The 20,780-nt window shown below is 34.3% G+C and overlaps 1 protein-coding gene across 1 annotated transcript in view; it reads right to left on the bottom strand.

The window, feature by feature from the left end:
- Positions 1-9,629: 9,629 nt before the first annotated feature.
- Positions 9,630-20,780, bottom strand: part of LOC149801732 (T-complex protein 1 subunit gamma-like) — a 62,097-nt gene continuing 50,946 nt past the window's right edge. Inside the window, exons 15-17 of the mRNA XM_089956039.1 lie at positions 18,196-18,336; positions 12,854-12,985; positions 9,630-10,962 (exon numbers count right to left, since the gene is read on the bottom strand). Coding sequence (XP_089812165.1) covers positions 10,846-10,962; positions 12,854-12,985; positions 18,196-18,336 — 390 coding nt within the window. The 3' untranslated portion in view covers positions 9,630-10,845. The remainder of the gene's footprint in view (positions 10,963-12,853; positions 12,986-18,195; positions 18,337-20,780) is intronic.

A 20,780-nucleotide genomic window follows, 5' to 3' on the forward strand; every position in this document is an offset into this window, starting at 1 on the left:
TATGGAGTTTACTTTCTTTTGAATGCAAGGAGTTCCTATTCTTTTATACTATCCATGCTCAAGTCCTTTCTGACAAAGTAAACCAGAACTTGTGATATTCCATCATATGATCCTAAATTTCCCTCTTCTACAGATAATCTTCATTATGGTGGTCAGGTAACACATTTGCATTTTTTAATGTGAAGAAACTTAAAGAGTACCTAGACAGTCACCATTATGGATGAAAAACTACTAACCACTGCACATTGCACACCACTCTTTTGTTTTGATATTATGAACAGCAGATATGAAATCGACAACAGTCATGTTGTATTAGAGCATAGTGATCTTTTATTTTATAATCTTGTATTTGTGGATAATGATCTTGAATTTGAGGATGGTGATCTTGAAGTTGAGCATAGTGATCTTTTCTTTGATAATCTTGTTTTTGAGTATAGTGATCTTTTATTTGATAATCTTGTATTAGTGGATAGTGATCTTGTATTTGATAATCTTGTATTTGAGTATAGTGATCTTTTATTTGATAATCTTGTATTAGAGGATAGTGATCTTGTATTTGTGGGTAATGATCTTGAATTTGAGCATAGTGATCTTGTATTCAAGAATAATGATCTTTTCGTTGATAGTGATCTTTTCTTTGATAATCTTGTACTTGAGCATAGTGATCTTTTCTTTGATAATCTTGGATTAAAGGATGGTGATCTTGTATTTGTGGATAATGATCTTGAATTTGAGCATAGTGATCTTTTGTTTGATAATAACCCCCTTGTATTAGAGGATAGTGATGTTGTATTAGAGGATTGTGATCTTGAATTTGAGCATAGTGATCTTGTATTCGAGTATAATGATCTTTTTTTTGAGGATAGTGATCTTTTCTTTGATAATAACGATCTTGTATTAGAGGATAGTGATCTTGTATTAGAGGATGGTGATCTTGTATTAGAGGATGGTGATCTTGTATTAGAGGATGGTGATTTTGCATTAGAGGATGGTGATCTTGTATTAGAGGATGGTGATCTGTTATTTTAGGATAATGATCTTGTATCTGAGGAAACATAATATTAGTAGTTGTTTTATGGTTATGTTTTGAATTTTACTGGTGACATCTGTGGAGCTGGTTATGGAGATATGCAACTATTTCTTAATGAATATTCTTGTATTGTTAAATTCATATTTGTTATTCCCATTCTAATATATATATAGTGGAGTATTTCGACCTATATTTTAAGTTGTTCTGGATAGTACTTGGCTGCAGAAAGCATTGTGTTGTTATCATGGAGCCAATATTTCTGTCACTTTTTGAGTGATATTTGCAGTTGTAAAATTTTCAAGTTTTTGAATCTGTAAAGCATATTACATTTTGCACATTAGAATTTGTCCGTTGTTGCAGACGTTCAGAAAACTTTATTCTTTTTTAGGAAAATATGGAATTAAAAAAATAATGTGCGTTCTCTAAGTTCAGTAACTGCATTTTCATTAAATTCTACTGTGAGCCTGAAATAACAAATTTAATACATTTTGTACGATTTCAACACAAGTATCTATGAGGTAAACAATTCTTCATCTAATTAAATTAGCTCTTTTTCACTAAAGCATATGTTGCAAATTATCTGAACATTTATATCAAATTTAGCCTGTGTAGTTTTCTAGTATTTAAGCACAACATTGATCATCTGACAGTCTTTAGAATATCACATGATAAATTCTAAGTTTTGACTGGCTAAACTAGTCTAATTTGTGGGGCATTTTTTAGGTAGTATGCATTTAACCATGACTCTGCTATACTGTACCTAACTTTATTATATGCTCATTACACCTGCTGTTATCTTTACACCAGCCTCATATGATGTCACATTATATTATGTTAAATATTAATCTGTTATTGCCTTCTCCTTTGCAAACTGTTCCCCTATAGTGTTGTATAGTTGGGTATAGTGCCATTGCCCTCAGTTAAGACACCAGACAATACTAAAGAAGAACAGTTCTCAGAGGAAAAGACATTAACAGAATATTATGATACGTCTTTGCTTAAGTAATGGCCCTTGTTCTAACTTGTGAACCTACAACCTGCCCAATCCAGTTTAAAAAATATTTGAAGATATGACTAGATTTTTGCCTTTTAAAACACATGCAGACAGAAGATGTTAATATTATATCTGCAATTAATATTATTCAAAGTTAGGGCTGGATGAAGTTTCCTGACAGGATAGTAACTGCCCAAATTAACCTGATTGCATTCTACAATATCTATATCATAGGAAACCATAATCATTAAGTTCAGTAGCTGAAATATGCAAATTGAACACCAGAATCACTCTGACACCACCAAATGGTAACTTTGAAAAAATATTGAGTGAGAAAAATAATAATGTTGGTGTTTGTACCAAGGCAAAGAAATTCCAATCATGGGACATGGGTAACACATGAATGCTTTATGGCTCCCATAGACTGTGTTATAAACAGGGTGTACTGTATGACAAGAATAATCCACAAGATAGATGTTTTACATGAAAATACAACACATTTCTGACCAAAAAAGGACCACAATATGTTTCTGAAATTGTAACAATATACCATAAATTAGCAAATATAACACGTGTCCAAGTATAACACATTCATGTATTACCAACAATTTTTCTATTGTGTGTACAAAAATATATTGCATAACTCCCAGGTTTTTATAAAGAATAATAAATGACCAAAATCTGTGTTTGCTGTTTTTCGTTATAAACATAGTATAAAATACTACGGTATAGTAAGTAAATCATCTCTTCTGTTTACCACTGAATCCCTAAATTGTCTCAATTTCAATCCCAGTGCTCCACTTGATAAAAGGAGATACCACAATAGAGCTGTTTGAGCCAAACTGGATCAATTAAAATTAGTTTCCTCACCTTGAGCTGACTCGACCATTCCACGATGACGGCACATGCATTCTTTGGTAAATGCAGGAACAAAGCCACACCTGTGAATTCAAAATCAATAAAATAATCACCTACCCATAAAAAAATCACCAGATGGCATGAACTCCACACCTTCCTATTTTACAAAGAAAATGTTGTCAGTGAAGATATGGCAGCTTCAGCAAGAATAACAGCAGTTACTGTTCACAATGGTTTCCATAAATGTGAAATTTGTCTGGAAGTCAACTTGTTTAGCTCTGAATCCGACTATGACAGTGAATCAGACGCAGCATCACAGGTCTTAACCATCAGTGAAGCAAGCCAAGCCAAGGTTATGGATGTTTTTCAAGTCTAATGAACAAAATTTGTATCACTCATTTTTTTATATCATTGATACTGATAGAAGTTCTTATTCTAAAATTACAATGAGTTTAAAATTCTAGTAAATCCCAGCAGCAAATCGACTCTTCATTGATTATTTATAAATATGAAGATGATGATTTTATATGTTGATCTTGTCTTCTTTATATAACATCTTCTTTAAACTTTGACAAATTTATCTGAAATGTAAAACAACTCGTTTACTATTTTGACCTTTGTGTGCTGTTTGCAATAGAAAATGAGGCATTTTTTTTAAATACAACATCTACATGGTAATATGAGCAATAATCAAATTGTAAAACACATGGACGTTGGGGGAGGGGAGAAAATTGGATAACCCACGTGTTATATTTGCTAATGCATGGTACATGTACTGAATGTAAACATATCTGTTCTTGATTCTACTTGTAACCCCAAATTAACTGGACTTTTTTGTTATACATGACTGGTAAGAAACTAACAAGCCAAAAGGTTCACTACATTTCTTTCCTTTGCCATGTATGTATTAGGTTATAATCAGCCAAGACAATTGAGAAATATATAAAGCATTCATTTTTTTCAAAACAACTAAATACAGGAGTCCCGCAGGACTCAAGATTTTGGGCAAAGTGATTTCTCCCTTTGTCAATAAAGATTAAGTAATGAGTAAATGAAGAAAATTGAGTCAAGCAACAAATTTTGTAACGGTAAAATATTAGATTCATCAACAATTAGAAATTTACTGACACTGTAAGTAGAATAGTACTGAAATACTCATCACCTTTTCTATTAACATACAATATTCATCATGCTTTATGAATCTCATAAATTTATGCACAATTTTTTCAGTATCATTAAAAGACTTTGCAACCAAAAATGATGTCAGTAACACATCCAACATGTCAAATTAGTCCAATTTTCAGTAATATATAATAACTACTCATCATATTGGAGAACATTCACTAGTAAAATGTAATGTACACTTGCATGTAAATGACCAGTTCAGTTTTAGATATTAGAGTACCAAACCCAAATGGCTTCTTGCTAGATTTTTCAACATACTACTGCTACTCCTAAACTACTGGGAGAATTCCCACAAAACTGTACATACTTTCATCTCAGGGTTAAGTTGATCCAAAACTAAACAATGGTGTCACTCAGACGGCCAGTGTTGAAAATTTTTTATTGCTAATCCTGAATGGACGGTCATATCAACATGGAATTTTCACTTGTGTGAAGATTAGTATGTCCTACACTAAAATAGTGCTCATCCATCACCATGTTATGGTTAATCATCTTGAATAAAAAGTTGCATCAACATCAGGTTTTCACCAGAAAACATCTTCAGTCTAGCTGGTCTTGAATGAAAATGGATGTCGATACGAGCTGGAATATGGCCACAATGGTGGCCATCTTGAAAATCTTGTCATTGCTACTCCTCCTAGTTGGTCAAATCAATATAGGGTTTCACAGCAAACTTTTGTCTTGTTGATCCCAATGAAGATATTGCTGACCTGATGTCCTATAAAGGCCACCATCATGAAAATTCTAATTTCATGATTCTTCATGAACAAAGTCATATTAACACAGGGTGTTCACCAAAAGACTTCTTATGTTGTCTGGTTGGTTCTGAACAAAATGGACACCAATCTTAATCCATTATAGCCATCTTTAAAATCATTTTATCGCTACCCTGTTTAAAATCGGATAAACTCCAAACTGAAGTTGTATCAACATAGGGTTTTCATCACTGTTTGGTTGGTCCTAAATGAAAATTATGCAAATTTGACATCCAACATAGATATCTTGAATATGTTGCCACTACAACTCCTAAATATATGGCCACAATGACATGGGGTTTTCACCAAAAGACTCATTTTATTTTGTTGAGCCTAAATGACAATCTTAGATCCATATGGCTGCTACAATGGCCCTTTTTTAAATCTGGCTGTCATGATCGCCATCTTGAAAATCTTGTAATTGCTACTCCTTCTAAATGAATGGCCATATTGACATGGGTTTTCAACAAAAGACTTCGTATATTTCTTTCAGCCCAAACAAAAATGGTGCCGATCATAGATCCAATATGAAAGCCACCATGGCCATCTTGAAGATCTTATCATTACTCCTTCTGAATGTATTTTCACCAAAATACTTCTCTTGTTCAGTTGATTCTAAATTACCCATAGCAGTCAATCTGAAAATCTATCTACATTTCAAGAATATCAGAGATGATTTCCACAATTCTTAAAAAGTAGATCTGGTCTTATTTTGGTTTCCTGGAAATTCTTTTCAGACTGTAGAGCCTGAGGCATTTTACAAACTACATTTCATGTGGTGGTGTCAGTCATCTTCCCGAGCCATGAAAAAGTACTCTGACACATCATAATGTCCAATAAATGTTATTTGTTGCCTTTCTCATTTGTTTTCAAAGCACCTCTAAGCCTCTGAATATTCTTTATTATACTTTTATACCAATTGTTTGAACTTCTGTTTTACTGTCCCATTCATCATGAACACCATTTCAAGATAATGCTAAAGGCAAAGGTTAGCCTTGCAGGCATTCTGCATGTAATTCCTGGGCAGATTAAAGCATCTGAAATATTTCTGTAAAGTTAGTTGGATTCTGTGACCAAAACCTCTCAATCTGATATGAAAACCCATGCACAGACAAACCCAGACAAGTCAATATAGAGATTTGACCTCAACAGTAGTATTTTCGTATTTTCCACAATTATTCTGCAAGTCTTGCAGTCAAATTATACAGAAATGCAGGTCTGCATCAAGTGGCAACTTCAAAAAAGAAAATTGCAAACAATAGGTGAATAATACTTATCAGATGTACACTTACATCTAAGCTCGCATCAGAAAGGTTGAAAAGCTCATTTATATTTTTTTTAGCTACATTTTGGAATTGTATTAAATTAAAATTGATAGTTATACAGCAAAAATATCATTATCACAATAATTTATCTTGATTTGCTAGAGCATTTCCTGTTGTCAGCATCAGATTTCGGATATGACATGACACTTCACTTCTAGTAATTATCCAGATTTTCTAATGCTGACAACTTGACATGATCAAGATTGTACAACTGTGATTTTATATATAGAGGATCCCAAATGGGTAATGATTTAATACTGAATTTATGAAATTCGTTGAATAATGTCCTGCTTTTGCTCACCAAGGATCACAAAATCTGGACATTATTTAGCAAGTTTCATAAATTTAATATTAAAGCATTACCCATTTGAGAGTCTTTTTTTCCACATAGTTTTAAGTAGAAGTTATTTAGATAGAAAAATTTCATTCATTCTGATAGATGCTGACCCATTCATTTGTTGTGTGTAAAACATAGTCCCAAACAAAGTAGATTATACATTTTTGCTAACTATAAATCAAAGAATAAGCATCGATCCAAATAAACAGAACATTTTACAAAAGACAAAATCATTTATCAACACAACGTCCAATGCGTGTGATGTCACATTGTTTGATACAGTGCACAGCACCAGTTTATGTTGGCCTACACAACACAATGCCAGTGTTTATCTTGAAATTCCACATCACAACTAATAAACATTACATTGTTGCGATATTTTTGTTCAAAGATTACTGGTTGCAGAAATACACATATTTACTGTAATGTATTTGTGAAAGGATATTTACAGTATTTGATTTGGAACATAAGACTATACAGAAGATGTAAACGAATCTCTCTTTGATTTGGACTTGCATCGCACATTTAGTGTAAATATTCTGTGGTTGGATGAAGTTCTGTCAGTTGGAGAGTCCGGTTTATATCTACATTCTTCTGTGAATAAAGGTGAGTTTATTCACTTCTGTAAGTTCACATTTATACCACACTTGTATATAGGGTGGATTCCATACTACAGATATACCAACCTCCACCCCTACCCCTGCTATCAACTGAGCAATACCCATAGTTTTACTTGTTTTTGTTCTTGTCTTTGCAATTTTAGCCATTTTTCATGTTATGATATGTTATACATGACATAACAAACCCCCGTTGGGGAAATTAGCCATATTGAAACAGACAAGACCATTTTCCCTCAATTCCCTTTTGTGAGTTGAATCGAAAAATGGCTGCCAAAAATGTTCAATGAAAACAAAAAATTCCAGAAACAGGGTTAAAAACGTTTTCCCACGATCGCAGCCAATCAGTAAAGAGGATGCTGCACAATAATTTCATGGGCTTATTTGGACCAATCAGAATCACATAAAGTGATATTTTAACATGTGGTAATATCAAAAATATTAAACTGCACATACTATAGGAAAACTATACCTACTATGTAATATAGTGTGGTCTCATAATTCCTCTAATAACACAATATTTGCATTTGGGTTTGAAAAAGCTTTGGAATTCACTTGATTTTTTATTTTTCTTCAAAGTGTCATTTGTATGGCACACCAAAGGTAACAAAAGCTACAAAATTAGCACACAAGTTGATTTTAAAGCAGTTAATTAATGTCCCCATATTGTTACAGTCACCAAAAGTGTACAATGAGACATGGAAAGTAACTAATTTTCACAGCCCTATCTCAATGGACATTGAGAAACACTGTAGAAAAGGAAAAGATTGATCAGTGACCTTGACTCTAAAGATAAAACCTTGACTGTGACACATAAGGTGCCATCAAATTGAAAAACAAGTGTACCATGGTTTATCTATGAATCTGAAATAGCTTTTAAGATGCAAAGTACAAAGGCAATCATGAAATATATACCTGTGACTTTGATCTTAAAGAAAGAACAAACATTATTCACTCATATGGTACGAAGTGGAATGGAGATGATACTGACACCTAAAATACTGGCCTGTAACCTTGAAGACAGGAACCGCAATAGAGTACAGGACAACTGTAGCATTTTTATCCCTTAATATCAAATGGCTCTAATGTTATAAAATGGAACAAGAAGACTCGAGGAAAACTAAATATACTGCCCAATAACTTTGACATTAACGATAGGATCCCCTCTAATGTGGTATACTTGAATCTTTCTTAAGATAATGTATTCGTATATCAAGTTTCATCTCAAGAGATGAAAGAGCTTATATGTTATGCGCAGGGCATAGACTGTAAAGAAAAACTAAAAATAATGACCTTTGTCCTTGAAGACAGGAACACCAATGTAGGATACAACAACTTTCTAGGGGCCCCGAGTGGTATAAAGCGCTCTCCATCACGGATCACTGCCATCTCACCTCACAAATGTGGACATGTGGGAAAGCTTTCTGGTAGCTTCTCGTGGATCGGTGGTTCTTTCTGGGTCCCCCCCCCCCCCCGAGTTCTTCCTCTACCATTAATACTGGCTGCCATGTATAGCCTATCTTGTGCTGAAAAATGGCGTTAAACCTTATAACAACAACAACAACTTTCTAATGATATATACAAGTATACCAAGATTCATCCCATGATTTCTAACAGATCTGCAGATATGACCTGGCATGGAAAGAGAGGGTACACTTAAAATATGAGGCCTAGGCCCTGAACATCAAGATGTCATTCCCAATGCAGTATCCCACACAAGTTTTACTTGTGATGTACAAGTATACCAAGTTTCATCCCTTGATTTCACACACCTGTAATATTATAGCGCAAAATTAAAATCAAATGCAACAATCAAAAGATGAGTCATGACTTGACCTTCAAAAGAGAACATCCAATGTGGTTTGTACACCTTCTAATGAAGATGTATAAATGCACAGTTTCACCTATTAACCTCAAATAGCTTGAAAGTTATGTTGCAAAAGGATTGGGAGAGGGAGACAAAATACTGAATCTTGACAATGACCCTGAATATAGCATCCTCAATACTGTAATGATGTGTAAAGCATATCATGTTCATTCCTTAATCTCAAATGGATTGAAAGTTACAGAGCGAAGCAAAGTGTGAAAAAATAGATACAATACCAAGCCATTTCAAGAACATTGATGATGGGACCCCCAACGATGTTTAGATTTGACACACCTGCTAATGATGACATGGCAGAATACCAAGTTTTATCTCTTAGTTTGAAAATGTTGTTTCGAAACATCATTGGATTGAAGGTATAGATGTTTATTAATGGCAAGGTATAGTCAATTTTGCTTTCCTGGCATGTGTAAGCAAAAACTTGCCCATTTCACTCAAGAGCATGACCTCTGTCAACATAATGGGATAGCTAATCATACCCATATTAATATTGGGAACCATTAAATACAGAGGTGATCTGTAGTCTCTTCAAATAAAATAAGTTGAATGAGGAATATACCTGTTCAGCTGTCAACTTTTCAACTAAGACACAAACATTTTCTTTGACATGTACTACAAAAGCAAAGAAGACACAAGAACATCATACTGAGGAAGTTCATATTTATTTAAGTTGCTGAAAAACATTGTGCAAGCACTTAAGCATAAAACAAATATAAAATTAAATGTTTTGTTCTTGATGTAGAAAAAAGGTCTTAAAAAAGATCCCAATCACCCACCTAGATAACATCTGCCTAACAGTCAAATGCAAGCACAGTGGGCCAAGAAATTAGGTCCTGCAGGATGAAGTTGAAATCTCTTTCAATGGTGTTGACTGCATGCTGTGAGTCAACCAGATCAAGTTTCTCTAGCTTTTGTATCTTTTTCCACACAATAGCATAATCTGTCAAGTATTCTATGCTCTGTGTTGAACCAAAGCTGGTTGAAGTTTGTTGCTTTTTTGTTGTTGATAAAGTTGTATAAATAGTAATGGCAGCCATATCTGATGGTGCATCATTTTGTGCAAATTTTAAATACATTAATACTTAATGTCAAATTTGAGCATGTTCAATGTTTTTCTTTTTCCTTCTTTTTTTTTTTTTTACAAGTTCTTTTCTTTTTGGTAACAGCTGCCATATTTGATGGCAGATTGGCATCATTTGCATAAACAAAATCCCTTTGAGCCAATAAGCTGTGAAATTTCTTTAAATTCTGTTATGTGCCTTTCTTCGAACAATTTGTTTAGAAAAGATTTTCCATTTTCAGTATAGTGCCAACAGAGGCAAATTGGAATCGTTTGCATAAATCAGACGGCCCTTATTACCAGAATTCAAATTTGGTCACTTTGTAATGAGCAGTTACTGAGAAGTCATTTCAAGGTTTTTCATCTATTTTCATTACTGGCAGCTAAATTTTATGGCAAACTGGCTTCATCAGTAATGAAAGTCCATTATACCAAAATACTCTCCACCGAATCTGGCCAAAACTGGTGCAAAGACATTTGAGAAGCAGTTTAAAATAGCAATTGTTGACAGATGCATAATGTATACTATGGATGTTGATCTATACCATAAACTCAATTCAATTTAAACCTAGGTGAGCTAAAACCCCACTAAAAATATGCTCACTAACAACTCACCAGAGTGCCAAACAATTCATAAAAGTAATTCTGCATCACAAGTATGGATAAGCACATATATAAATCAGTTTGACAGGCTGACAAGTTTATTTTAATCTACTGGTTCATATTAGATATTTAAAAGTGACAGCATAATCATCAATATAATGATGAAAAGGTGAGACCTAGTACATCCAGAAAAGAATTAATCTTTCTCATCAGGTTGAGATTCTTCTTTTGCTGGGGTGCTTTGCTTTTCTGACTGTCCAGGTTTCTTTGTTCCTGACACAATGTCATCAATACGCAGTAAAAGAATAGCAGTCTGAAAAGAACAAATAAAACCTTCAGTACACAGAATCATGTAAAATGACATCATGGGAAAACATGCAAATGAAAACTGATGACTTTAGTCTAAAAATTATTTATACAGATAAAAAGGATGAATGTGTGTGTGTGTGATTTGAATTTTCAACGTAGCTTTAACAATTTTTCAGTCATATCGCTACGATGTCTGCAGTGTGGACATTTATAGTGATGTCTAGCACTGGGGCATCATGTCGCAGACATGTGACAGATGTCCCATCTAGTCACATTATCCTGACACCAGTCCGACCAGTCCTAACACTAACCTCTTAATGCTGAGCGCCATTTTTTTAAGTCTTTGGTATGACTCAGCTGGGGATCGAACCCACGACCTCCCGCATCCTAGGCGGACATCTAACCACTTGGTCACCGGAGAGGTGTAAAAATGATGAGAAATATGACTTACAGATGGGTGACAAGCTCAACAAATCTGATGCAAGATTGCTTCATTAATATGCACAGATCTTGCTCATTATTGAATCTGTCCGAGATCTGGATTAGATAAGTATATATTGCAAGTATGAATACAAAATATGGCCTTCAGAGCCCAACAAACCCAGCATATTGGACCTCATTATTGAATCCATCCCAAAAATTTATGATATAAACACATAATGCAAATTTAATCAAAATCTGATCAGAAATATGGCTTCCACATGGGTAACACATTCAGCCAATCAGATGCAAGACCATCTCATTAGTATGCATGGATATCGCTCACACTCATCGAAGATCTTACTGAGATAAGCACATATTCCAAGTTGATCACAAATACAGCCTCCAGAGTAGTTAACTAGCTCCATCAGTAAAGATCATCCTATTAATATGCAGGGCTCCTACTCGCTCTCAAGTTCATCTGATATCAGATTCATCCAAGACTTTGATGACATTAACCCTTAGTCCAATTTTTACTGAAATCAGATCAGGAATGGACTATAGGCTGGTATCAAGCAATTGTTGATGGATGGACTCACAATGCACAATGGACAATGAATGCATGGCCATACCATAAACTCTCGGTCTCAAGGAAAGGTGAGCTAAAAATTGGATTTAAAAAACTTTCTAATGGCAGATCATCCCTTGTTCATCAACAGTCTCAGCAGACATAAATATAATCAAACAGAAATGTTGCTGTTCATTGTTGTTTCCTGTAAAGCATATCTATCTTGAATGAGTCCATTCAGCCATGATATTATGACTCACTCATCTGATGTCACTTAATACAAATTACATATGCATATCAAAGGGAATACTCCATTTCCAACATCAAGAGTAAATTGTTTTAAACTTAGTGACTGTATACAAACAATGTTGCATTTTCTGCAGTTCATCTATAAATCAAGCAAGGGTACTAGACAATATGGACTAGTTTGTGAATGTGGTTATTTGTATCCATTAAATCCGCCAAATTTTGCATGCATTCTAGTAGAGATATCATTATTCCATGTTAACAATAATAATCTGAACAGCAATCATGTTGAATGTTAGGAGGATTTTTTGGTGGTGGGTTGGAAGATAAAAATTAGAACAGGAAGATGAAAGGCCAAATGAAAAAGAAAAGAAAATGGCAGAATGATAGTATGATTCATCAAAATGTCAAAAGAAATTTGATCTATGCATATCTTGACAAATTTTGATTGGCCGGTTTGATTTGCCAGTTTTGCTGCAAATATAATAACAGGTTGTATCACACTGACTCCACAACAATCAAGTGATTTTGACATGAAATATAGATGTTTCAGAATTTGTTATGACTATCTTTTATTGTTAGCATATGTGTAATCCCACTCTAGATAGGCCACTAGAGTGGGATTACGAGGGTTGCCCTAACAAGTTGCAGACCACTGTACCTCAATTGCAGTTTTGTAGATTTGGGCTTTGACAGAATATGGCTCCCATACTCCATACTCCTTCATATCCACAATATTTCCAGTCTCCCCATCAACTCCCCAGGTTGTGCAGTCTGGTTGGGTGTGCTTGGCCTGCAAAAAAAACCAATATGTCAATATGAGTGTGGGTGAAATTTCTTTGGATATACCCTACTTACGGAAATTGTACATAATCATAATCAAAATGATTACTCCCATGTGCTCAATAAATCCAGCTGAATTAGTGCAAAAAAGTACACCATCTTTAGCAGTTATTAAAATATGGAAAGTGAATTTATCCAGATTTGACATTACCAGCTTCTCAAAGTGCAATGAATGAATTCCAAAATATTTAAATAGCAAAAAGTTAACCTCTTTTGATAAACAATTTACTTCCAAGTCCAGAAAGTGACAGTGGCCAAATGGAGATGGCAGTTTTTTTTATATGAACATCTTAATGCCAAGCTGTACACTCTATAACCCAAATGACACCCATCACTCATAGACCAAAACAATGGGAATTAAAGGTTCTTTTAAGAATACTTAAGATATACAAGGTCTTTTTGAAATAGCCAATATAAGCCACGTTGAGAAAAATCTGAGGAAATCTTTTTCTTTAAAATCGAACCCTATGCAAAATACAAAATGGTTGAGAGCCACCTATGTGGCTCTTCTGATGATGGTCCCATTATATACAACATTCCACAAAGATGAATAAACAAGAGACCCAAGTGAACCTGAAATCACTCTCCTTTATGGCATCTAACTATTAACCCAACAGATGAGCAGTTGGTTAATAAATCTGGCTCCCTAAGAAACTCTATATTTAAATTCCTTCAATGCTGTTGATTTCTCATGTTACAACAACATGTGTTTCAAAGTTACTCTAGTCTTTGTATCTTCATCCATATTTGATAGCACATCAGCATAATTTGTCCAATATTTGTCTATGATTCTGTAAATCTCCCCCAATGAATCTGTATAACACTTGATGCACATCGTGTTCGGTATATTTATTGCATGCTCAGCTGAGTATATTACAGTATAACACTTAAAACTGAAATCAGTTTTGTGTTTTAATAACAGTATTTTCTCTACACACCTAATATAAAGAATCAAACCTCTGCAAATCATGTCACCCCTCTGTCCATTCTTACATCTTAAAAAACTGTCACAATTCTTGGATGTCATATGACAGCTGTTATACATAGAGTTCTAAGAATTTCACTAAGATTCAAATCCTGAATTACTGATTTGTGAGCTGGCAATTCAATGTGTCTGTCACAGGCTGATGTCCTGGAATTACTATTTCCCAGTATGAAGGAATTTTCTTAGCCAGTTTATACACACCAACTGCAAAGAATCTCATTATTTTCAGTTGTTTCCAGCCAGCCAGGGTTGATATTCTTTCCCAGTCTGAATATAAAGAATATTTATTTCCCCTTGATGTTGAATGGACCTTCAGTTTCAGTGCCACAATCTATAGGCACATCATCACTAGCATCATCTGTTACCCGATTAGCCTGAGAATTTGTCATAACTGGTTTTGTTATTTAATGCTTTGTCCCACCTATCTAGCCTAAGCATTAAATGTACAGTCATGACCTTTCTTAGAAACAAATCAGAATGGAACAAATAACACATGAAATGTATGTCATGATTCACAACTACTTAAGGATATCATATATGCTAAGAGTGACAACTGGCATTTTTTCATTATACACATAAATAGAAAATAATGCATTTTCCATGGAAAGATGGGCACATATTAATTTTGGTACAACTTTGTCCACATAGAGTTGAACATTCTGCATGAAATCTGAAATGGGGAGGGGAGGCCCATGATCACATGTCCCAGATGCAACTCTCCATGTAACAGATTGCTTTGGGTCAAAGTCGGCCGTTTTCTTTCACTTTTTAAAAGTTGTGTTTTTCTAATATTTGCAGTGGCAATTATATTTCATGTCAGAATGCCATTTTTGTATAAATCAGAATGAAATTGAACATTCTGCATGAAATCTGAAATGGGGAGAGGAGGCCCATGATCATGTGTCCCAGATACAACTCTCCATGTAACAGGTTGCTTTGGGTCAAAGTCAGCCGTTTTCTTTCCCTTCTTAAAAGTTGTGTTTTTCTAATATTTGCAGTGGCAATTATATTTGATGTCAGAATGCCATTTTTGTATAAATCAGAATGAAATTTGTCAAATTCTATTATAGCAGTTATTTTAAGCTAGTGACAGTTTATATTTTTGCATCAGCAGCTGTATTTGATGGCAGATTTGCATCAATTGTATAAATGTTAAAAGTCTTCAAACCAAGATGCTTTCTATAAAGCTTGCTCAAATTCTGTTCAGCCATTTTTGAGATATACTGAAGGCAGATGAGCGTCATTTGCATCTGATAAAATTGTTTTCAGCAGTTTTTAAGAAGTCATTAAAAGTTTTTCTATTTTTAATAATAGTGGCCATATGTGGTTGGCATCATTTGTACAAACTTGAAAGACCATCATTACAGGATACTTTATCACATTTGGTAACATTTTGTAAAAAGTCTTTTAAAGGTTTTCCAATTCTTAGGAACAGCAACAATACTGATGGTACAAATCTTAAAAGTTTTCATCAATATTACTTTTCATTCAATAGGAGGAGTGGTAACAAGATTTTCAAGATGGCCACATTAGATCATCACTATTTTCATTCAGAACCTACAAGACATCACAAGACTTTTAGTGCAAAACCCATTTTGATTTTTGAGCAGGAAAAGCAGTAAAATGACTTTCAATATGACCACTGTTGTGACAAAACTGGATGTCTATGGGGCACCATTTTCCAACTAGACTATAAGATTAATGAGCATGTAAAGTTTCATGACAATCATCCAAATAGTTTAGCAGGTGTAGCGATAACAAACCTGTGCTAACAGATGGATAGATGACAGATAACAGACCACCTCATAAGCTTTCCTGGTCTATGGCCAATAAAGATAAAAATCACAGGAACATATTATTTGTCAAAATGTGTCTTTTCAAATGATGACCAAAATATGTACAAAGTTTTACAGCATCACAAACTGGGGCTAGTGTGTTCACAAGATTCTATAAACCATCTCTAAGTACAAGGCAATTCAGCTACCAAATGGCATCCCATTGCATGTAAGGTCTGCAGAAATGTGCTCGTTACAAACAGACAGACAGATGGATGAATCAAACAGGATATTAGTATAGGACTCCCACACCTTAATGCAGAGTCCTGATCTTTACAATAACAGATTAGTTACTGTAACAAAATGATTGCAAATGAAGATGATCATTCTAAAAAGAGTTGGGTTTTTTTCCATATACAACTCACCAAGTATAAATGCAATCTACAGTCAATGTCAATATGTTAGGCAGCCATTTGTATTATTTATCAATTATTGTCTAAACTGAGATGCTCCGTTTTACTTTCACTTCTGAACAGCAGCATTCTCTCCTCCCTATTTCTAAATATTCTTTTTATTCCCTAGGAAACTTATGTGTAAATTCTTAAAGCAATCCATTTAGAAGAACAAAAATAAGGCTACTTTTTAAGCCACTTTGCATTATCTGCCTTCAAACTCAAATGATTCAACCATGACATCATAACCTGATCAAAGACCTAACTACTAGTTATCCAAAAGGATTTATCATCTACCCTAATATCTGCAAAGCCTGTTGACAACCTTTAACTAACAAAATAAATCAGCAATTAACCCTTTGACCGTGACCTTTGATCATGTAAACTTCGAATCCTCTAAGACATATTTCAAGTTGCCTTATTAACTTGTCTGCAGTTTCATGATCATTTCTCTAAAAGAAGAAAATGCATCCACGTGTAGACCTTATTTATGAACTGAAGAATCAGAAAAGGCACATGATATGCACTCTCTCATGACCGTTTCCATAGCAATAACCTTGATCTTTAAGCTAGGGACAACTGTATTATAAGTGTGGACGCATGTAAGGACCATCAATATATATACCAGGTTAAAAATGACAACCTGGATAACGAAACAGGCCAAAGACTCTTTTCCTGCAACTATTTTGTTTATTATCAAATTGTTTACCGAGACAAAAAAATCTCCTCAGGCAGTTTCACACCTGTTAAAATGTAGATCTTACAATACACTGACACTAACCATTCACGAGTTTCAATTGTAATATATTTTGCATGACCAAATACAAGTTTCCTTTTAGAAACACCTATGTCTGATTCAAGCATTTCTAAAAATTTATGGTGTTTTTAAAAAAAATCAGTTTTGTTGGACATGTATGGCATATTTGAAAATTGTTGAAAGCCTGGTGAACAGAATTTTACAAGTTTGTGTGAGTTCATTAACAAGGAATTAAGTATTTAGGTTCAATGGAAGCTAGCCAAAAAAATTCAAATGGAATGAAATTTATACAAAACTAATTAGTGACCATGACACATGTACTTGTGCATACTAAAATTTACTTGCATGCATCTTGAATAATTTTTGTACTTAGTTCAGATGTATCATCATCTAGGTTGGAATGATAAAAAATTATTTGTACCCATTTTCAAGGTAATTATTATGGATGTTATAAATGCATGGAGATCGGATAGTAAATTCACATACTTTAACAATTCATTTGCAGATTTCCTTTTTACTTATGTACTAAGGCATGATTCTCTGCCAAAACTTTAATAATGATCAGTGGTTTCTATCACACAAAATTTTGTGTGATTCATCTAGTAGCTTAGTGGATTACTTTTTATCGAAGGGTATGTTCATGTAAATGTATTTTCAGGCAAAAGTTTTAGGATGAAAAGAGAAGTCAGACACAAAAATAACAGGGTATGGAACATTTAATCTTGTCATTTCTGGCAGAGAATTGTTGCGTCCTATACTGAACAACATGGCATTTATTCAAGTTAGGGTTTTTTAGTCAACATAAGGAGCAAGCCCTATCTGGCAAGCAGAAGAAAACTTTTTTAAATGCCTCAACCAATCAAACTATCAATGTTTCTTTGACATTACAAACCAAGGCCACAAAGTTTTGTACTTTGTAATTTGCACATACAGATGGACATGAAAAACACTATCTCTAATGCTTGGAAGCATAAAAACAAAACTTCACAAAACCCACCTAAAAAGATGGCCTCTACAACAACAACACCCACCCAGGTTGATGGCCATTGCAACCACTACAACATCCAACTAGATTGATGACCACTGCAACTACTATATCTTACATTCTGGACATGTAGGATGAAAAGAAGTAGTCACATGTACTCAATTTTGTCCCTGATTAATAATGGAAATAGAAGACAAAGCACTTACCCTCAGTGCAGTTAGAGTTCTGATGCTGCTGGCTCCACAGTTCTGAATTAGAGTTTTTGGTATTACCTCAAGTGCCCGAGTTATTGCTCTGTATGGCCACTGGTAAATACTGGTGATACCCTTGGCTTTCCCATTCAAAGCCTGAAATTATTTAGAAGTCAGTCAAAAACATTCATTAAACCACACCATACAAAAGACACCAGTCAGTTAAGGACATAGTGAGCAATCCACTATTAATTATCATCCTCAGGAAAGACCTTTTTGTGTGAAAAGTTACATCTGTGAAAAGCATATATTCTCAAGAAGAAATAACCATCTGTAGTGAGATGTCACTGTTTAGTCTCTAAATATGCCACTTTCAATTTACAATTTATATAAACTACCTCCACTAATGGAAGAGAAACACAATGGTAACTGCTCAGCATGATGACAGATGTACTAAATTTGAATCTTCATAACAAATAAAACATTCTTACAAAAAAACAACTAAACACTACAATTACTGGTTGCCATTACATTTTCCCCTCTCATTCACTGAATCCCTCCACCCACCCCTCATGCTTCTGCTGCACTTTGACACAGAGTGTAACAACTCAATATGTTGTTTTACATGCTATTACATGTCTGCCTGTAACAACTGCATACATATAGTTTGGGCAAAAAATGTCACCATAACTGCAGTGTTCGTAATTCCTCCCTGGACCCCTGGGGGAGGAGACATAAAGTTAGAATCCTCTTGTTGATGATTGCCACAAAGGCAACCTACGTAACAAGTTTCGTGAATATCCGCCTTTCAGTTTAGTAGGAGACAGACACATGGAAGGCATCTCAGCATCCCAACTCTAAAGCATAGGGATTAAAAACAAATTTTACAAACTGAATATACTACAATGCACACCAAGATATTATTACACAATTTCTATCTTGGAAAGAAGATATGATATTCTGCATTGTGTGTAATGCAGAACATTGTAGGAAATAATTTAAGTACGAATTTTGGCCTTTCTTGGTCTATTAACAAAACAATTTACACTGGAATTCTGAACTTTCCATAAGAAATGACAGTTGGGATGTTTATCACCTTGGATGCAATATCTACCAGAATAACGACATCATGAAGTATACATTTTTGCTAACTTCTAAATGACCAACTTTATCATCACATCTATGCAATCATTTGTTTTCCAACAATTTGACTGCATTGTATTCCAGTGTCTAAACTAATAATACGAAGCAACCTGATAAAAATGTCGCAGACAAAATGAAAATGAGTATCATAAATGGTTCATTTTATGCACACCTGGTGGTCAATAGTATTATCAAAGGACTTGAAAGTGGCAGTAGTCTGATAGCCCAGGGCTAGTACATTTCTTGTTGGAGTCTTATAATTTCAATAGTCAAATGGTTAGTAAAGGTTCATCTATTACTAGTCAGTGTTTGTGGGAAGGATTAGTGACAAGTCGGTAAAACTAGTCTATATTTCAATCTACTCATCCTTCTGACTAAAAAGAAATTTATCTTTATTTCAAGGCCAATTATTATACTTCCTATATATATAAATCCGTCAGCCACTGGAAAGATCTTCAGGAACAATAAAGATAATAATGTACCATTTTAACTCATGTATCATACATCTGTCCCTAAGCGATGTTGCCTAGCAATACTAAATGCAACAGCCATTTCAATGGTTGATGACATCAGCAGACATTTCGACAGTTATATCAAAGCTTGTGCAAGGCTTATATAGTGTGTAACAGTGTTATCAGGAAGGTTTGCATTTTTACCCTAAAATCAACAGATGCCTTTCATGTCTAAGGTCTGGTCATGGTTGGTGGCATTTTATGAGTTATTTTGTAGAAACCATCTTGGAATCCTTCTCACCTTGACCTTGGTCCTTTTAATCCCAACATAAATATCCATCTTTCTTAATGCAAATAAAAATTGTTGTCAAGGCTTCTTGTATACAAGTCAAATTGTGGTGTGAAAAGTTTTCATTCTCTCAGTCTTTGTAACTTTGACCTCTTACCTTCTGAACCAGAAATCAATAGGTTTCTTCTTCACCTACCAAATACAAGCTACTTAAAAAGTCTGGTAACAACAGATGATGGACAACTCAAGTTCTTTTGGAGAAACAAATAAACGGACAGACAGAAATAAAGCCAGACAAGACATCCTAATATGATACATTCCACCTTATGTGGGGGCATATTAAAACTAGATTTGTACTTGTAACACGTGTTTGCCCCCACTAAACAAAAATCCAAATCTTAAATTTGGTTACGTTTAATAAGTACTATAAATGCATGAAAATCATATTGGTTCATCTACAAAGGCATATAAATGTGCATGCCAGATTTTGTTTACCTACCTAAGCAGTTTTTTACAAAATTGTGCTAAAAAATAGTCCTAATTGTTGTTTAAAAATATGTACAATTAAATCACTGCATTAAGGGCCTGAAAATCCAACCAAGTTAATTATCAATAGTTTTTGTGATATCGTGCTCAACTTCATTTATTTATCAAATCCAATAGTTTCATGTACTAGATGTGATAAAATATTTCACAAAGTCCCATCAGTGGTTGAA

This window comes from Sinohyriopsis cumingii, chromosome 4 (genome assembly GCF_028554795.1).
Source record: "Sinohyriopsis cumingii isolate HCF-2022 chromosome 4, ASM2855479v2, whole genome shotgun sequence".
Taxonomy (NCBI): Eukaryota; Metazoa; Mollusca; class Bivalvia; order Unionida; family Unionidae; genus Sinohyriopsis; species Sinohyriopsis cumingii.